Source organism: Salminus brasiliensis, chromosome 22 (assembly GCF_030463535.1).
Source record: "Salminus brasiliensis chromosome 22, fSalBra1.hap2, whole genome shotgun sequence".
Lineage (NCBI taxonomy): Eukaryota > Metazoa > Chordata > Actinopteri > Characiformes > Bryconidae > Salminus > Salminus brasiliensis.
In genome coordinates this window covers 13,885,735-13,904,127 of record NC_132899.1, presented here as the reverse complement: position 1 = coordinate 13,904,127, position 18,393 = coordinate 13,885,735, and the positions used below count along the sequence as shown (strand labels likewise).

General features: G+C 40.3%; 1 protein-coding gene across 2 annotated transcripts in view; it reads right to left on the bottom strand.

Annotated features, from left to right (window-relative positions):
* Window positions 1–18,393, bottom strand: part of LOC140543894 (cadherin-18) — a 225,079-nt gene that overhangs the window by 11,736 nt on the left and 194,950 nt on the right. For both annotated transcript variants that reach the window (XM_072667197.1, XM_072667196.1), the window contains exons 9-10: window positions 13,817–13,938; window positions 10,317–10,434 (exon numbers count right to left, since the gene is read on the bottom strand). In XM_072667197.1, coding sequence (XP_072523298.1) covers window positions 10,317–10,434; window positions 13,817–13,938 — 240 coding nt within the window. The remainder of the gene's footprint in view (window positions 1–10,316; window positions 10,435–13,816; window positions 13,939–18,393) is intronic.

Sequence of the window (18,393 nt, the reverse complement as noted above, 5' to 3'; positions counted from 1 at the left end):
AGGCCTAACATCTCCCTGCATGATGTGCTGACTGCCCTCATGCTCAAAAACACCACATTTTCATAGCCCTTCCTTAGGTGATCTTTGCCAGGGATGTGCCTGTGTGCTTACATGCAGCAAATTGACTTTCGCATGCTTACGATGATTGTACAAGTATGTATGCATGTGGTATATGTGTAGGCGTGTGTGCTTCTGTTAACTGCACACCTACGCAGATGGTGGAGTGCCTGGAGCAAGTGGGAAGGTGTGTCTTGTGTTTATGAGCAGCGTTTTCTTCAGCACACTATCAAACGACTGCACAGAGCGAGACACCTCCCACTCCACTCTCCAAACCAAGTCCCATGAATAATTATAATGATAGACAGCTGAGGACACAACACGGCTTATTAACTTAGACTCAGGAGAGAGAGAGGGAAGGAGAGAACATAAGAGAGAAAAAGAGAGAGAGGCGGAAAATAAGCTAAGAACCTGAAGCTCGTCTGAGCACCACAGTGGGCTGAGCTGAGAGATCATGCAGCGATAGCAGCACTGCCTTTCATATTCATGATCACACGGTTTCTAATTTAACCTGGATGCCAGTGAACGCAAGTGCACAGTTAAACCTCCCCTTACGCATTCAAGAGGACTACATCCTAAAAGTCAGCAGTATGCAAATGCAATGACTGGCACCCCATATTACATGTCAGTTAAAGTATCAGCACAAAGCAGTGGTTTTATCACCAAAACAACCAATTATAAAGAATTCTCCTGTTTATTAAATTATGATCATATGAACTGAAACATTAGGGGTGTGGGATCTTGACTTTTACATGCCATGATGCTCTGCACAGTATTCCTTTATTTCAGTTGTACAGGAGCATCTAGACTCTCATCTGAAATACATCACAAGCCGTATATGTACCAGTGTAGTCAGCCTAAATTAAATAAATACATTCAAATAGCTGAAAAAACAGTTATTAGCTGTTTTAAACAAGATGAAAATAAGTGCAGATGTAAACTGTCCACCAATGCTGCCCACTGATACCATACCTAACAACTAGAAGAGGAGATATTCTATTATGATTTGAATAGAATAAAAAGTAGAGATGGAAGGATCGATCGGCTCAGGTTCAGCATCAGCCGATTTTCAGACCAAATATGTGATCATGATTGGCCTATAATCTAGTCAATCCTGAGAGCTGGTCAGATCATATGATCCATATTTTGCGAGTTGCTGCAGCATTGTGCAAAGTCACAGAAGGCTGCAGTTTCTCATTCAACCAATACGGAGCTCACGCACGACTGCAGAAACACATTAAAGCCAGTGTTGAAATCAATTATCTGCATCTGGGGTTTTTTACCATATCTGACTCACATATTTGTAGAATAGCTCTGCCTCATGGGGGGGACCCCTCTCGAGAATCCATCACTTAGCCCAGTACAGTGAGTATCAGTGAGTAATGACACTTTGAGCTCCACTGCTCCAAATTTTGTTTGAGTTTGTGAGCGTTATAAATGTGGCTGATTTAAAAAAACTACATATATTTCATTTTGTGTGACAATGCATGAAACATTACAAAATTCCAAACATGATGCATTAGCAAGTTTGCCTGGAAATGGCAACGTGACTGAAAGACAATCTGTGATTGGTATCGGTTAAAAAACATGGATGTAATAAAAGTCTCAAATCTGGTAACACTTCATTTGGATTGCAGGTGCATCCCTAACTCTACTACCCCCCCCCACACACACACACACAAATACTAATTCTGGTTCTAAACCAACTTTGTTTCTAATCCTAATTCTTACCCTGAGGCTATTGGGAATATAGTAGTTAGGGAGTTAATAGTTTTAACCACAAATTCTAAGGCACAAAGTTCAATATTCACAGAGAACCTACTCACTTGTACAATTATCTAATCAGCCAACCATGTGACAACAGTACAATGCATAAAATCATGCAGATATGAGTCATCTGCTTCAGGTACCGTTCACATTAACAATCAATTGAGGACTGTTCTAGACGGTCTGGTTTAGTAATTGTATAACTGCTGATTTCCTGAGACCCAGCTTGCCTTCAGTCCATGCTGGAGGAGGCGGTGTAATAGTGTGGGGAACACTTTGGGCCTGTTCATTCCAATCAATCAATCATCGCTTGAATGGTCATGTGTACCCGTCATGGCAACAATTTACACATATTTATGTATACCCAACTTTCATTAAGATAACACACCAGCAACAGCAAAAGACAAGGAGTTCAGTGGCTTTCTGTGGTCTTCCCAGTTACTGGATCTAAACCCAACAGAATTCCTTTGGGATGCAGTAGAATGTAAAATGTGCAGCATGACAGTGCAACTGAAACATGGACCACAATCTCAAAGGAATGTTTCCAACATCTTGTGGAATTCATACTATAAAGAACTGAGACTGTTTTGAAAGCAAAGAAAGACACCCAGGCAGATTCCTCACCAAGAAATGTGTGTGACTAACATAGATGGCTGAAATGATTTAGGTTTTGTTGGCCATTAGCTTTCCTCAAAGACAAACAAAAAACAGCACAAAACACAAAAACTACCACAACACACAACAGTGGCCCATGAAAACATCTTAGCCGCAGTGTAGAAACACTCAAACTATACAAAAACAAACAGAACAGCTACAAGTGCCAGAACCTGAAACCCGTGCACTCACACACACTGGTATTATGTTTAGGTAAAGTGTGGGTTAACGCATGCACACACATGCACAAGATCACACAAACACAGACAAAACAGACACACACACTGACAGAGCATGGTAAGAGCAGAACGCCAAGAGAGCAGAAAGCCAAGAGATGGCTTTTCACATTGAGATCAAGCCAGACCACTCTGGTGTTTGTTTGTATGTGTGTGCTTGTGTGTGTGTTGACTCCCAGTAATACTGCATACCTATGAGAATATCCTCAGTATGAGGATCGTTAGGCAACAGCATGAGCCGCTGACTGCCAAATGACTATTTTTCTGTTTTCATCAGTCAGTCTCTTTTTCTCTCGGTCTCTCTCCCCTCCCAGCATTTAGGTTTGTGTGATTTGGTGGAGTATTAAAAGTAAATATGGAAACTTACCCCTCACAGCACTGGCTAATAGAGTAGTGTCTTCTACCGCTGAACTACACTTCAGCAGTCTTTCTCTGTGGCTTCTCATCAGTCTCTACTGTACACGCAGCTCAGCATGCATGTATGTGCACTTGCAAAAAAGCACCTCTTCTGCATCCACTGAAGAGTATGTTATGGAAATGTAAGGTAACACATGTTGTCTTTTTGATACTCATGTTGTTGAGGCGTGGTATGGATTCTGAATACGTTCTGGAAAAAAGAAGATGTGAAGATGTGAAAGTTCAAAAACATCTTTGGCTAAGAGAGCTGTTTCTGGATCTCTGTTCAGCAGCTCCCAAGCGGTGGAGCACAAAAAACAAGCCGTCTGTGACAAGTTTTGCAAAGCAGAGAAGCAGAGCTTGCACTTACTGTGCTGCTTTTTTAGAGAAGGATACCACAATGACAGCATAGAAATGGATGGTATGTGCTAACTGTTCTGATCACAAATGTACAACAGTCCTGTCTCCACCAAGGCAATTTTAAGGGGTCCACAGACCTTCAAATGACGTAGCTGTTATATACACTGCTGTAGGAGGCATCTACACACACAGCAATAAAATCGAAAAAGCAAAATGGTGGACCTTGGTATCCCTTATCTGCTCTACATTTACTCATTATCTGCTACATTCATGTCAGGATTCCAGGATGAGTGGAATGTAACTGTTTTAAATGGAAAGCAATCCACCATCTGAACACCCCCTTGATCTTATTCTGAGGGTTTCTAAGTAGTTCTTTTCTTGAACATCTTGAACAGTTCAAGGAAAAATGTCAATGTGGTATAGAAACTTTAGATCATTAAGAAGTTCTTTTAACAAATTTTCTTCACAGTCTACACATCTTATTTACAGAAATGATGAGGAGAACCATCCACTTAATGGATGGAATTAAAAGTGGTTCTGCAATAGTATTGCTTCAGTGAATCCTTTTTGGTGTCTTTATTTTTAAATCATGTATTGGATGTTTTTCCCTATTCAGTGCTTTACCAAAAATTTCTCCAATGGAAGAGAAAAAAAAAGTGATTCCGGTCCACTGTGGTCACGTCGCCACTTATATCAAAAAGCACTAAAACACTTTTCTATCCTAAAACAAATTTAATACAAAAGCACTTAAGGGACTTTTGCGTTTAGAGAAAAAATGATGGCAATGTTCCATCTCCTAACACTGTATCCATCGTTTATACTTTGGAGTCAAGAGATTTGTGAGTGACACCTCAGCTAATTAAAATTCCCAAATATCATCAGCTTGACAGCACTAGCTTTCAACCATGGTGATTAGGGGTTGTTCCTGAAAGCCCTTTTCTGTATTCAAATGAGAGAAAAGACGCCTTTAGAAATCAATTGATCTATTAAAGTAACAGAGTCATTTAGAGATCAGAGCATCAGTTTAATTGTCAGAAAAAAAAAGAGCAAAATGTCATTGCGATGATTTGGCACCAGAGAAAGGATCAAGGGGGGAACTAATTTCAAGTAATTGTGGGGTTGGGACATGCTTCTCTTGGGCTTCATCTTGGATTTGAAAAGGTATTGCACAAAAATAAGAAAATGTATTGATCTTATCTGAGAGGTAATGGCATTAGAAACACGGCACATGAAATGTCAAGTTGGGGTTCTTGTTTGTAGAAAGCTATACAACGTCCACCACTATATTAAGCACTATATAGTGTTTCCAAAAAACCTGTTTCCAAAAAAACATGTTTATAAACTATATATGAGCATGACTATTCGATTAGACTGAAATCAAGAAATGGAAAGGAATACAACAACACTTTTAGCAATACAACAATAAGTCTAATCTCCTGTCTCAGAAAAAACATTAACATTGGTGTAATAGCCTCCAAGACTCAGAGTGAGTGGCCAATAAATATGTACTTGTATTAAGGAAATAGCTGCAGACTGAGAAATGAGCCTGTTAAACAGCATGTGCAGGCTAATAGAGCTTTAATATGGCTGACTGTGTATTCAGCCAAAACTGGAGAAAAATAACACCCTAGAAGAAATTCTTCTGCCTGTATGTGTGACTAGGTAATTAACCAGAAGCAGTCTGAGAAATACACCGGCAGTCAACCCTGTTATGCTTGTTTGTAGTGTAGACATGCTTCCGGCTTGGTTTTTGTGCGCTCGCATGCTTGCATTTTGTATCTCAGCCTGTTTGTGAAGGCAGGATATTCCTGTCCAGGTATACGTTTGATTTTTTGGCTAGAAGAGCATTCTGACCCTAAAATCTGTCTGCATATTGACCAGTCAGGCAGAGGCAGTCCCCCAGAGTCCCACCCTCAGACTTAAAGCTAACACAGCCTCTATCAATTACGCCAGTCCTGCAGGGATGCTGTGTGGGCAGCCCGGAGAAGCCTGCTGTTTGCCTCAGGGTCAGTCGCTGCGAAGGCAAACACAGATCCACCACTGTGACTGTGTGTATATGTAAGTGATTGTGTGTGTGTGTGTGTGTGTGTGTGTGTATGTGTGTGTGTGGGGTGTTTCTTCTATTCATCATTGGTAGAACTGGTAGTAACCATAATGCCTTAGTCATCAATACTGCATAGAAACCAGCACAGACTGAAACCTCTGAATGATGTATAAACTACAGTGCCTCGCATCTGATTCAAGACACGTATGGTGTGGAAACAAACACATCTCCTCTTATCCTTTGTTTTTTTATATCATATGCTAATGGGACACTTTGTTTACACTAATATACATCTCATTTACGCTATGCCTATTCTTGAAACACACAAGTGCAGGATTTGGACATCTTTCTGCTGTACCTAATACTTAAGCATTTGCCTATTTACATTTACTACTCAAACTTGAAAATAATTACTAATAATCCCAGTGGCACTTTTTAATTTTGCATAACATAACATTATGAGAGAAATAGAATCATGGCCTGAGCATATTTTTGCACCCCTAGTAAACAACCTTTACATGATGTGGAGGTGCTTTAAACTTTATGCACACATCTCATTTACAAAACGAGATCACTGAAGAGGTTCTCTAGGGAACACAAATTGTTTGTCTACTGTTGATGCCACCCATCACAAAACCAACATCGCAAGCACAAAAACAAACAAATGAGAAATAAACACAAAATATGTCTAATAGACCAACACACAAACACAACATCTGTATGAAGAACTGATAAAACTGGTACTTCAACTACATTACATACTTTTTGACTGAACAACATAATATGTGTAAACTACCGAAACACAAAAATTTTGAGTAAATGTCCACGTGCAAACAACACGTGCAAACTACTACTGGCACAAACACAAATTTGCCCAACCAACACAACAGACACACACAATTGGTCAATCCAACCAACACATGAAATCTATTTGAACAACCAATACAAAAAAACTTCAAACACCTTTCTGACTAAAGAACAAGCAACATTTTTGACCCTTTTCATTTTAAGAGTATAGGATTCCTATGTGTACACCTATCATTAGCACTGATATTTTCTGTTTGCTATTATGATAATACTTAACACTCAAATTTATATGACTTTAATTATAGGCTATGTTGAGACTAAGGCATTCAACATTTCTAGTTTTGAAAACATCTCAAAATAGCTACTTTACAGGTGAAGGAAAAAATCTTCTGATCTTAGAACTGAAGATAACACAAAATGACGTTTGCAGGATTTTGGATTGTTTCTACTAGTTTATTCATTATTTAAACAGACACGGTTTAATGTAATTCATCACAGTAATAATACCATGTAAAAGGTATTGCTTTACTTTCAGGAATATCTGTTACAGACAAACAGAACCTGAGTTCAAAGGCTTGACTGAATTCATCTCATCATTCCATTAACACCATTATCTCTCCTACATAACAGTCTTCTAACAACATCATAATCATCATGCTACTGGTCATCTTCTGCACTTGTGCAGTGTGGATGCTCAGTATTCATACACACGCAGACACCCACTCTTAGACAGCAACACAGGCACTTTCCTCAACACTAACCGCATGCTAACGCAGCTTAAGAGGAGCAGCTTTGGCACCAGCAAAGAAAACATCCTTATTACAACTGGAGGACAGAAAGAGCAGTCAGTTATTTGTAGGGAGAGAGAGAAGAACGGAGACAGAAAGTAAATGACCACAAAAATTTAAACAGGGAAAAAAAATAAGAAAGGATGAAGTGATGAGAGGAATGTGTGTGTGTGTGTGTGTGAGGGGGGGGCTTATCATTTGTTGTGTCTCTCAGTCTGCAAAAGACAAGCAGTGTGTGCATGAATTTGATTAGCACTGAAATGACTGTGTGATTACACATCTGATCCGCAGCAGGGAAACGTGTCTCCTTGACCAGTGATCGATGCCTCTGGGCTAGTGTCATTCTCTTCTCAGCCTGCTCATGAATATTCTGCGGCTAATTACCCCTGATGCCACTACAAAGCCAGATCGAGCAGTTCACACAATCAAAGTAAATATCTGTAAGGGCTTGTGTTTATGCTCAAGGCCCTTTTACCTTGTAATGTTATGCACTGAGAGAGACACCGCAATTACAAAGCAATTCTTGTACCGAGAATGATTTTGTCCATTAAACCCTGGGTTTACTGAGGTTGCTGCTAATGAAGGCACACCTGCAGATCTGGAAACGCAGTGGGAGCCAGACGGAGCTTTTTCAGTGGCTGTTTAATCCAATTGTGCGTGTACGTATCAGGGCAGAAAATGAAGCTAGAGAGAGGCGAGTGTAGAATTACGTGTTTGGTACACAGTGCAAAAAAACACTTCAGCAAAGAATGTCTGCAAAGAAAGCATGAAGTGTTTCGACTCCTTCAAAAGAGAAAGTGACACACCGGCTATATTTAAACCACTTCAGTTCTTTATAGTCATTTGAAAAGCACTGCACTCAAATACACACACAACACACCGCGCTCTACAAGCTCTAGTGCACCATGACATGGACCACCAACAGTAAGAACTGATAAGCTTTCTGCTTAGACTGGTAAACACCAGTGGAGAGAAAGAGAGAGTGAGAGAGGAAAAGACAGAGAGAGACACCGTGCCAGTGAGTGGCACTCAGGTAAATGAAGCAACCTCCATACTGCAGAGAGTTTGATAGGAACAGAGCCATATTCACAACAGTCCCACGACTGCTTTATCCTCCCTTGTCACGTCACATCGATTCATCCCCCTCTCCGCCACATCTGTGTTTCACTCCCTCTGATTCCCAATCCAAAATCCCACACTGACCTTTGCTTTTCCTATCCACATCTGCCACATCTAAGGTTTTTCTCTCTCGCTCTATTTACCTCTCTTTCTACTTACCGTTCTACTTCTGTCTGTCTCTCTACCTACCTGGCTTGTTCTGTACCTATCTCTCTCTATCCTCTTTATGTCTCTCTCTTAAACCCACCTGTCTGTCTCTTTCTCTCTACCTCTGTCTCTCACTACACCTGTGTCTCCATTGACCTGTGTCTTTCTGTAGTCTTCTTTCTTTATGTCCTTATGTCTTACTAATACACTATATGGATAAGTATTGGGACACTTACACATTACACCTACAGGAGCTTTTATGACATCCCATTTTAAATTCATAGGCATTAATATGGAGTCTGCCCCTCTTGGAAGCAGTTATTGAGTAAGCAGAGTGTTGGACACCTTTTTGCACTATGCAACCCCACTATGTAATTTTACGTGGTCTGACTGCTGTGGTTCCTAAACAATTCAACATTTCAATAACATCACTCACAATTGATGGTGGAATATTAAGGATGCAGGACAAGGCAGACTGCATGGCTAGATGCTTGATTTTATACATCTGCGACAATGGGACTAAACATAACACCTGAATTCAATGATTAAGTCAGGTGTCCCAATACTTTTGTCCATTTACATTTGCGGTATTTAGCTGATGCCCTAATCCAGAGTGACTTACAAGGTTTCTGGTATTACAGAAGTGGGCCAGTGCAGTGTTAGGAGTCTTGCCCAAGAACTCTAATTGGTGTAGCACACCATAATCACCCAGACTGGCATCTCCCACATGGCGTGGTAGCTTACTGGCAGGTAGTGGTTATGTTATCTGTTGCACCACACCAACCACCTCTCTCGATACTGTCTCTTTCAATACCTATGTCTCTCTCTCTCTAACTCTAACTCTCTGATATATCAGCCTTTCTGTCTGCTTATCTATCCATCTCTCTATCTACCTGCCTCTTACTGTATTCATTCATCTCCACTCTCATTATAACTCTCTTACATACACCCTTGTTTGTCCCTCAGTGTCTCTGTCACTATATCTCTACCTTTGCCTGTTTCTCAACCCCTTCTTCTCACACTCTGTCTTCCTGTACCCTTTCCTACATCCCTCTACTCTGCTCTCTCTCTCTTTCTCAGCTCAAACGCCTCGCTGATTACGGAGTAGAGCGCCGGAGCCCGGCACATCACACCTGGGACGGCAGCAGTCTCCACGGTAACCCCTAGCCGGCAGGCGTGTGTGTATTAGGTTAAGGCAGGTGGCTCAGGCATGGATGGAGCAGGTAATCCGTTTGACAACAACAGCGGCTGGGTGCCCAGCCATGGCTAGAGCAATAACCCTGCAGCCACTGTCACATAGCTTAGATGGCCACGGACAATGATAAAGAGAATGGGGTTTTGCTAACTCCTGGTTTGGAGATGCTGAAAAGTAAGTGGCTGTCAGGACAGCTCTAAAAGTAATAAAAGCAGCTTTTGGAATGGCCTTCCGTGGCACTGCAGCGTTGAGGAAATGCGTGTGAATATTAAAAGTGATAAATCAGGGTTTAAGCTTGCATTTTTAACCGCCATAAAGATTTACTCAGAGGTATTACATACTGTAACTTGTAGCAACCCATTCATGATAAACATTATTCTGGCTAGAAGTGGCATTTCTTGTTAGAACTGCACTGCTTTTGTGTTGCAGATTTTCATCAATACCTTGCCTTAGGCCTGATTCCCCACACGCCAGATTTAATTATAGCTTAAGCGTTAGTCTTCGTCAATACTGAAGTCTATTGGCGGAATTTGAATACCTTTTGTTATTTCCCTAAAGGGAATGCACAAGAGCATGCATATCCGAACTCATATTTATAATTACCAACCAGCACACGTCCACCCATGACTTCGCTTCGACTAAATATTGAGCCGATTGCACAGCATCCATCCTTTTTACCCTGCACTCGCAATGGCCTTTGCATAGGGATGGAAAACGTGCATTAGCAAAGTGACCATACTGCCTACCTTCATTGTCCTTTAAGGTAAAGTTGGGGTTAGCTGGAATTCCTCCAGGGAAAGAGAAATAAAATCTCTGTCCATTTGCGAAGTCGTCCTTATCCACGGCTGTGATCGTCTGTATGACCTGTTGTTAACAGAATAGGAAAAGAGGATGAGAAAGACCTGATTTTCTCTACTGCCTTTCCAAACACAGCTGGTACATGGTGGGAAAAGCAATACTGTTGTAAATCATGTTGAGTCTTCATTAGTCACCACATATCTCAATCTGGTTGGGAGACACTTTAGCTTGTAAGCTCTAAAGACTTGAAGAAAAAATGACAATGATAATTAGACTCATCATTAGTAAAAAGCCAGTCTCTCACATAATCAATTCTGTTCACGTTTGGCTTAAAAAAAAAACGCCCCCCCCCCCCCCCCCACACACACACACAACTTTAAAGTCTCTTTAGCTGGGACGCGCTAATCAGACGGCACTTATCAATCCCGGCAGTTGTTCCAGGCCATCTGGTTGTGGTGGAACTGACTAGCACTCTGCTTAAGCTTCTGTCTTCCTTTCCATCTCTTGTTTTCTGTTTTAGCCATTATATCCTCAATCATTTCTGCAGACATATCCTCAGACGCTAAAGGCTGGTCTTTTTTTAGAGTCACGTCTGTCCATTTGGCTGTTCAGGCTGCAGGGGATGTTTGAGAAAACCTAATGCTACTTTGACACCTTGTCCTTGCAAAGTGCTCGGAGGCCTTGCAGATCTCAGCAGAAAGGCCACATAGGAACGAAAAGGTGAGAGGCTATAGGCTAAAGGCCTGTTGCTGATGTTCGACTAATAGGAGCAGACTGTTGATGTTACCCTTAACCCCTGGTGATACCTCCTGCCAGCACGGGCTCTTAACATCATCTCTGTCATCACAGGGAGTCGGTTAGTGATGCTACAGTGAGCTGAGCTAGCTTCTTGCCTCAAAGTCTGAGAGCACCCTAAAGACTTTAAATGCACAGAGAGGAATTAGCAGATTTTAACCCCTGCACTGTCGGCACTGCTTATATCGGCTTAGCTTTTAAAACTTGTACTTTTGTTGTAGAATTAGTGTGATGGAATGCCATTTTGTATAGATACATAGACCAGAAGGTAATGGCATTAATGGGTTAAGTGTAAAGACCGCCATGGTCAACAAATGTGAACGAGAACTCCAGCCACTATATAGATTTGTTCAGTTCTACCAGGAGCTCCCCCGATATACTTTAGTTAGAGATTAATTAAACATAAGTATGTATATTGTTTATTTGTATTTACTTAAGTTTAAAGGGAAGGAAGCACCATGCAGAAGGTTGGGCATTTATGCTCTCAGATCATTTTACCAAGGTTCCACACCATTAATTAGCTTTTTAGAGCTATGATTTGTTCACAATCATTGATAGGAAAGGCCAGGCAAAGCAAATTTCAAAGCTCCATAAATACTCTGCCTCCTCAACTCTTCCACTGGTAAAGGGAAGAATTGATTCAATTAAATAGCAGCAATTTCTAAAAGCAAACATCACACTGAAGATAAAAAGAGGATGGCTTCTACAGCAGGACAGTTATTCTCAACGCACCACAAAATCTATAATGGACTACCTCAACAGCCACAAGCTAAAGGTTTTGCCATGGCCACTATAGACCCCTACCTAAACACCATTGTAAATCTGTAAAATAGCTCAAAAACCTTACAGAAGTAAAACTGTACTTATGTTGGAAATTTGTTGTAGAATTGGTGTGATGGAATGATATTTTGTATAGCTATATAGACCAGAAGGTAATGAAAGGTTTCAGATATGGACATTAACAGGGTCTTCAATTGTACAGTCCATGTGAACTGGGCAAAATCCCCAAACATGAACTGAAAGAATCTTAGAAGAATATTAGATAATATTAGATACTACTAGATAAAAGTAGATAAAGCAGCCATGGCTTGTTAGAGAACAAAAAACACCAAAAATGAACTGTTCAAATAGACTGAAGCGGGCATTGTCTCTTCTGTATGTTTTAAGCTGTATATAATATAAGCTGTTCAGAGAAATGTGGATGTAGAATTACTCTGGTCGGAGCTGACCTCTTTTTGCCTGCTGTCGAGAAAACATGCTCTGCTGGCATTAATATGACATTTAGATTTTTGACCATAACCTCTGCTAAATGAGTAGGTGCTTTTTCATCTCCTTTATTCATAGCTATATGTCGGAGCAATTAAGTGATTCACAAATAGAAAGCTCCTGTTGTCTATATGTACACGTCCTGAGCAATACAAACACACCTGCTGGGACTAATAGCTTCCCATACCTACAATTTGTTATATTAGGTTACATGCAGCGTAGAGAATTAACTGCTTTTGTATTGCTTTCTGGTTCTAACCGGTTTAGGAACATTAAGGTTGGGGGGTTTGGAACGCTAGCACTGAAATATTGGGTTTGCTTAGAGAGAATTGACTGATTTGTAATTCCATATCTGATCCAGAAATCAAGTTTTTGATATGAAAGTGAGAATACTGTACATACATCAACACATAAACATAAAATGTCCAAAACTTTGCAGACACCTGCTCTTCCACAGAGGGCAGAAAGCAAAGGCAATAATCCTGAGCTTGTTTTCCCTTTGCTGCAGTAACACCCTCTACTTATCTGGAAAGGCCTTTTGGAACACTGCTGTGAGAATTTGATGGTATTTGGCCGTGACAGCATTAGGTGAGGTCAGGCACTGATGGTTGATTAGTCATAGATCAGAAATGCCACTCAAACGTCTCCCAGAGGTATTGGCTGGAGTTCCACTGCTCTACAGCTCAGTGCTGCAGGGCTTTATACCCTTCTATCTACTGAATGGTATTGGGCACGGTGACTTTAGACTCATGTGTGGCTGCTTCAGAGCACCCTGTTATATCGGCAGTATGTTTCAGTGGTGATTAAACAAGCTGAGCATGCGCAGCTAAATATGTGCATCAGTAATGGGTGCACCATAGAGTAGCTGAACTCACTCGTTAAAAGGAGTGTCTGGATACTTTTGTATGTACAGTGTAAATATATATATTTACTGCTAAATAGTATTTTTACTAGTTTCCTTCCTTTAAATCCCTCTCTTCAGTCCTTCACTTTGCACTTTCTCTCTCTCTCTCTCTCTCTCTCTCTCTCTCTCTCTCTCTCTCTCTCTCTCTCTCTCTCTCTCTCATTCAGTATGAGCTGTGCTTGTGTATCTGCAGTGCTCTTAATTTAAATGAGAGTTCTGTGCGGAGAGGAAAATGGCCATGTGCTCGGAGCTGAAGCAGTCATGCTTGGCTGCACAGATCTTCATTCTGAATGAGGGATGATTAGCGTGCCCTCCCATCTTTCCCTCCCTCCCTCCCTTCTTCCTTTCCTTTCATTTCTGTTCTTTTTCTATCCCCTCACCATGCTATATGTTAGCAAATAAACTCTGCATCCACATCTGTGGTGTGTGTGTGCTCGGGTATGCATGTGTGTGTACACTAGAGACACATTTTCTGAGACATACCTGTCCTGCTCGGGTGCTTTCACAAATGATTATTTCCTCCTCTGTGTTGATTTCCGGAGGGTTGTCGTTTACGTCCAGTACCTGAATTGTGACCGGGACATGGCTTAGAAGACCTGGGTTATCTGTAACAGGAAAGATACACAAGAAAATGAAATGCCACAAACACAGTTTAGGTTTTTAGAAAATGCATAACACAACTCTGTGCTGTTGCATCATACACCGAGCAGCCATAACATTAATACCACCTGCCTGATACTAAGGAGGGCCCTGTTGTGCTGGCACAACTGATCTGACCATCTGAGGCATGGACTTTACAAGACCTCTGAAGGTGTCCTGTGATATCAGACACCAAGATATTAGCAGCAGATCCTTTAAGTCCTGTATCCTTTAAGTACTGAGGTGGGACCTCCATCGCATCAGTGGGCTTTAGGTGCCCATGACTCTGTTGCTGGTTTACTGGTTGTCCCTTCTTAGGCTATGTTTGGTAGGTACTGACTGCTGCATACCAGGAAAACCTTACAAGATTTGCCTATATATATTTTGGAGATGCTCTGACCTGATCAGTCATCTAGCTATCACAATTTGGCCCTCATCAAAGTGGCCAGGATCCTTATCCTTTGTTTTTCTGCTTTTAACACAACAGCTTCAAGAACTGGCTCTTCACTCACTGCCTAATATATCCCACCCCAGATGCCACTGTAGATGAAGATAATCAGTGTTTTTTACTTCACCTGTCACCATTCACAGTGTAAACGTATGGCCACATCATAGAATGGATAAACTCTTAATAAAAAATAAAGGTTCCTGAATGATTCTTGGCTTGGATAAACAGTTTAATCAAAATGTAATGTACATATTTAGACACAGCACATTTTGTGTTATAACTAATCTTTAGAAAGGCCTTTAAAGTTTGCACATCTCATTACCAAAAATTCTATAATAAAAATTAATTTTAAAGAATCCTCTATTGAAAGGGGTTTAAGGGACTCGCAGTGATTTTTTTGTTGTGATATTATATTTGACTTTTCACATATGGATGAAATCTGCTGTCGTATGTATACAACTTGTATGTATAAAATAACATTCTATCAAATACAATGGGCTCTGAGAAAATTGGTCCCCTCTGTTAACACCCAGGACATTCACATAGTGATGATGATTGATATGATCATTAATTAATATTATTGTAATAATAATGCAAATTCTTCTCATTAGTCAAAACAATAAAGCTTCAATTCTGATTGATAAACAGGCTGGGTCCTATAAATAAATCATTATTATAAACACATCATTCTAATTTTCCTGAATTTTGTTACAGAATGCTCCAAAAAACATCAGTCACAAGAAGACATGTTTGTATGAATTCCCTTGGCACCCCAGAGTATAATCTGCCTAATTTTGAGGATAAATGAATTAAATTACCAGTTAGGAATTATCCAAGAAAACTGAGCCCCTGTTGATTTGAATAATTTGAGCCACAAAAGAGAAAAGACAAATCCAAATCAAAACAATAAACTCCTGAAATAAGAGATGGTTACTCATGAATGAACATAAACAAGACAGGCTGATAGGCAGCAGAGTTTCAGCTGCATTTAATTTCAAGGAACAATGAATTAATAAACTGCAGCAGTTTTAATCCATCCATTTTTATCTGTCTATACAGTCTATAGTAGAACTGTTAGCTTTACTGGTTCTGCTCTATGAAATAAACACACACGCCTCATGAGGGCTGCTTTCAGTTTCCAGTCCTCTGGGAGGGTTGGGAGGGGTTCAGTTGTTTTTGGTTCAGATATTTTTTTATATTACATATGAACATACAGTGAGTCCAAGAAGTATTTGATCCCTTGCTGATTTTCTTTGTTTGCCCACTAATAAAGACACTATCCTTCTGCACTTTTAATGGTAGATATATTCTAACATGGAGAGACAGAATATCAAGACAAAAATCCAGAATATAATTTTAAAGAATATATTTTAATTAATTTGTATTTCAATGAGGAAAATAAGTATTTGATCCCTCTTGCCAAACACACTCAATACTTAGTGGCAAAGCCTTTGTTTGCAAGCACAGCGGTGAGACGTTTGTTGTAGTTAACCACAAGTTTAGCACACACACCAGGGGGAATTTTGGCCCACTCTTCTTTGCAGATCCTCTCTAAATCATGAAGGTTGGTGGGCTGTCGCTTGGCAACTCTGACCTTCAGCTCCCTCCATAGATTTTCGATCGGATTGAGGTCTGGCGACTGGCTGGGCCACTCCATGACCTTAATGTGATTTTTCTTGAGCCAATCCTTTGTTGCCTTTGCTGTATGTTTAGGGTCGTTATCATGTTGGAAGACCCAACCACGGCCCATTTTCAGATCCCTGGCAGAGGGGAGGAGGTTGTCCCTCAGGATTGTGCGGTACATGGCTCCATCCATCTTCCCAGTGATGCGGTGAAGTAGCCCTGTACCCTTGGCAGAGAAACACCCCCAAAACATTATGCTTCCACCTCCATGCTTGACGGTGGGCACAGTGTTCTTGGGGTCATAGGCAGCATTTTTCTTCCTCCACACATGGCGGGTGGAGTTGAGGCCAAAAAGTTCAATTTTGGTCTCGTCTGACCACAAAACCTTCTCCCAATAACTTGGTTCATCTTTCAAATGATCATTGGCATACTTGAGGCGCGCCTCCACATGTGCTCTCTTCAGCAGGGGTACCTTTCGGGCACTGCAGGATGTGAATCCATTGTTGCGCAAAGTGTTGCCAATTGTTTCCTTGCAAACTGTGGTCCCAGCTGCCTTCAGGTCATTTGCTAACTCCTGCCGAGTGGTTGCAGGACGATTTCTGACTGTTCTCAGCATCATTGCCACCCCACGAGGCGAAATCTTCTTTGGAGCACCGGGCCGAGGTCTGTTGATTGTCATGTTATACTCTTTAAACTTTCTGATAATTGCACCAATAGTTGTTACTTTCACATCCAACACCTTACTAATCTTTTTGTAGCCCATTCCAGCTTTGTGAAGGTCAACAATTCTGACTCTGAGGTCCTGTGACAGCTCTTTGGTTTTACCCATGTTGGAGACTTGAAATCTGTGTGATCTGTCTGATTCTGTGGACAGTTGTTTTTCACACAAGTGATTAGTGAGAACAGGTGGCTTCAGGTCAGGTAACAAGTTGATTGGGAGTGTCTAACTGGTCTGTAAAAGCCAGAACTGCTAATGAATACTAAGGGATCAAATACTTATTTCACTCCATGAAATACAAATCAATTAATATATATTCCTTAGATTTATTTTCTGGATTTTCTTTTTAATATTCTGTCTCTCCATGTAAGAATACATCTACCATTAAAAGTATAGAATGATCATGTCTTTATTAGTGGGCCAACGAAGAAAATCAGCAAGGGATCAAATACTTCTTGGACTCACTGTATATGTGTGTATATAAGAGTGTATATACGTGTGTGTGTGTGTGTGTGTGTGTGTGTGTGTGTGTGTGTGTGTGTATACAAATATGCACATTTACATATGTATATTAAATGTTTCCCCTTAATAGTGTTTTTTTATTGGTTCTCTTAAAAACAAAACAATAGACCGACTGAAAATGCTCATAATACTACAGCTGTTACTTTTAATCATATAATTAATCGAGTAATCCACAGATTATTTTGATGATCAATCAAGCAATTTTGGACTCAAATAAATAGCAAAATAAAATTAAATAAAATGGAATTAACTGGACAGCCATGCACAACAGGTCAGATTTGCCTATTTCAAAACTATTTTAAAACATTTGGAATAAAGATTTTTCAATGAATAGAAAATTAGTCCTAGACTAAGCTTAATTCCCATCTACTTTCCCTTCATCATTAAAATATACAGAAACATCTGTGATCTGTTTCTTATGTGAGAAATACCAGTAGAAGATATACATGTAAAATATGCAATCTTATCTATGCAAACTGCCAACAAATCACTTCAGATAATGCAAAACAACCGAGCTTTCTGTGACAGCTGTATATCAATTATATTTTAATCTGAAGCAGAAAAAAGACTCTTTCAATAGGACTCTACCTCTGTAAATCTAATGTCCATTTAATTCTATAAATGCCAATTGTTTGACCTTCATGCTAATTAATGTACAAAAATTCCAACAAATCTGACCAGTCTCTTTGTGGTCAATAACCACATCACCTGATTTAAACGTGAGTCAGGATCGGTTTGAATTCTGCACTGCACTGACATGGCAACAGTTTCCAGGTGCACCGGCTGTCCTAGGCAGCACCCCAGGATTTCTTTTTCACCTCATTTAACATGAAGATGTGCTTTTTTTTATCCACCTCTGATGTGCGACTCCTGAGGATTAAAGAACAGCTAATGTATTTTCCTGTTATCCTTCTTTTCATTCACCATGTGGACAAAAGTATTGGGACACCTGCCCATTTATTGTTGTGCTTTTTTCTCTTTTTTTATTATACGTGTATATGTTGGTATATATATATATATAATTTATCCTGCTTTTGTTTGAGAAACTTTCTCTACTGTCCTCAGGAAGACATCATCATTCCTGCGAAGCAAGGCTTTATAACCCTCTAG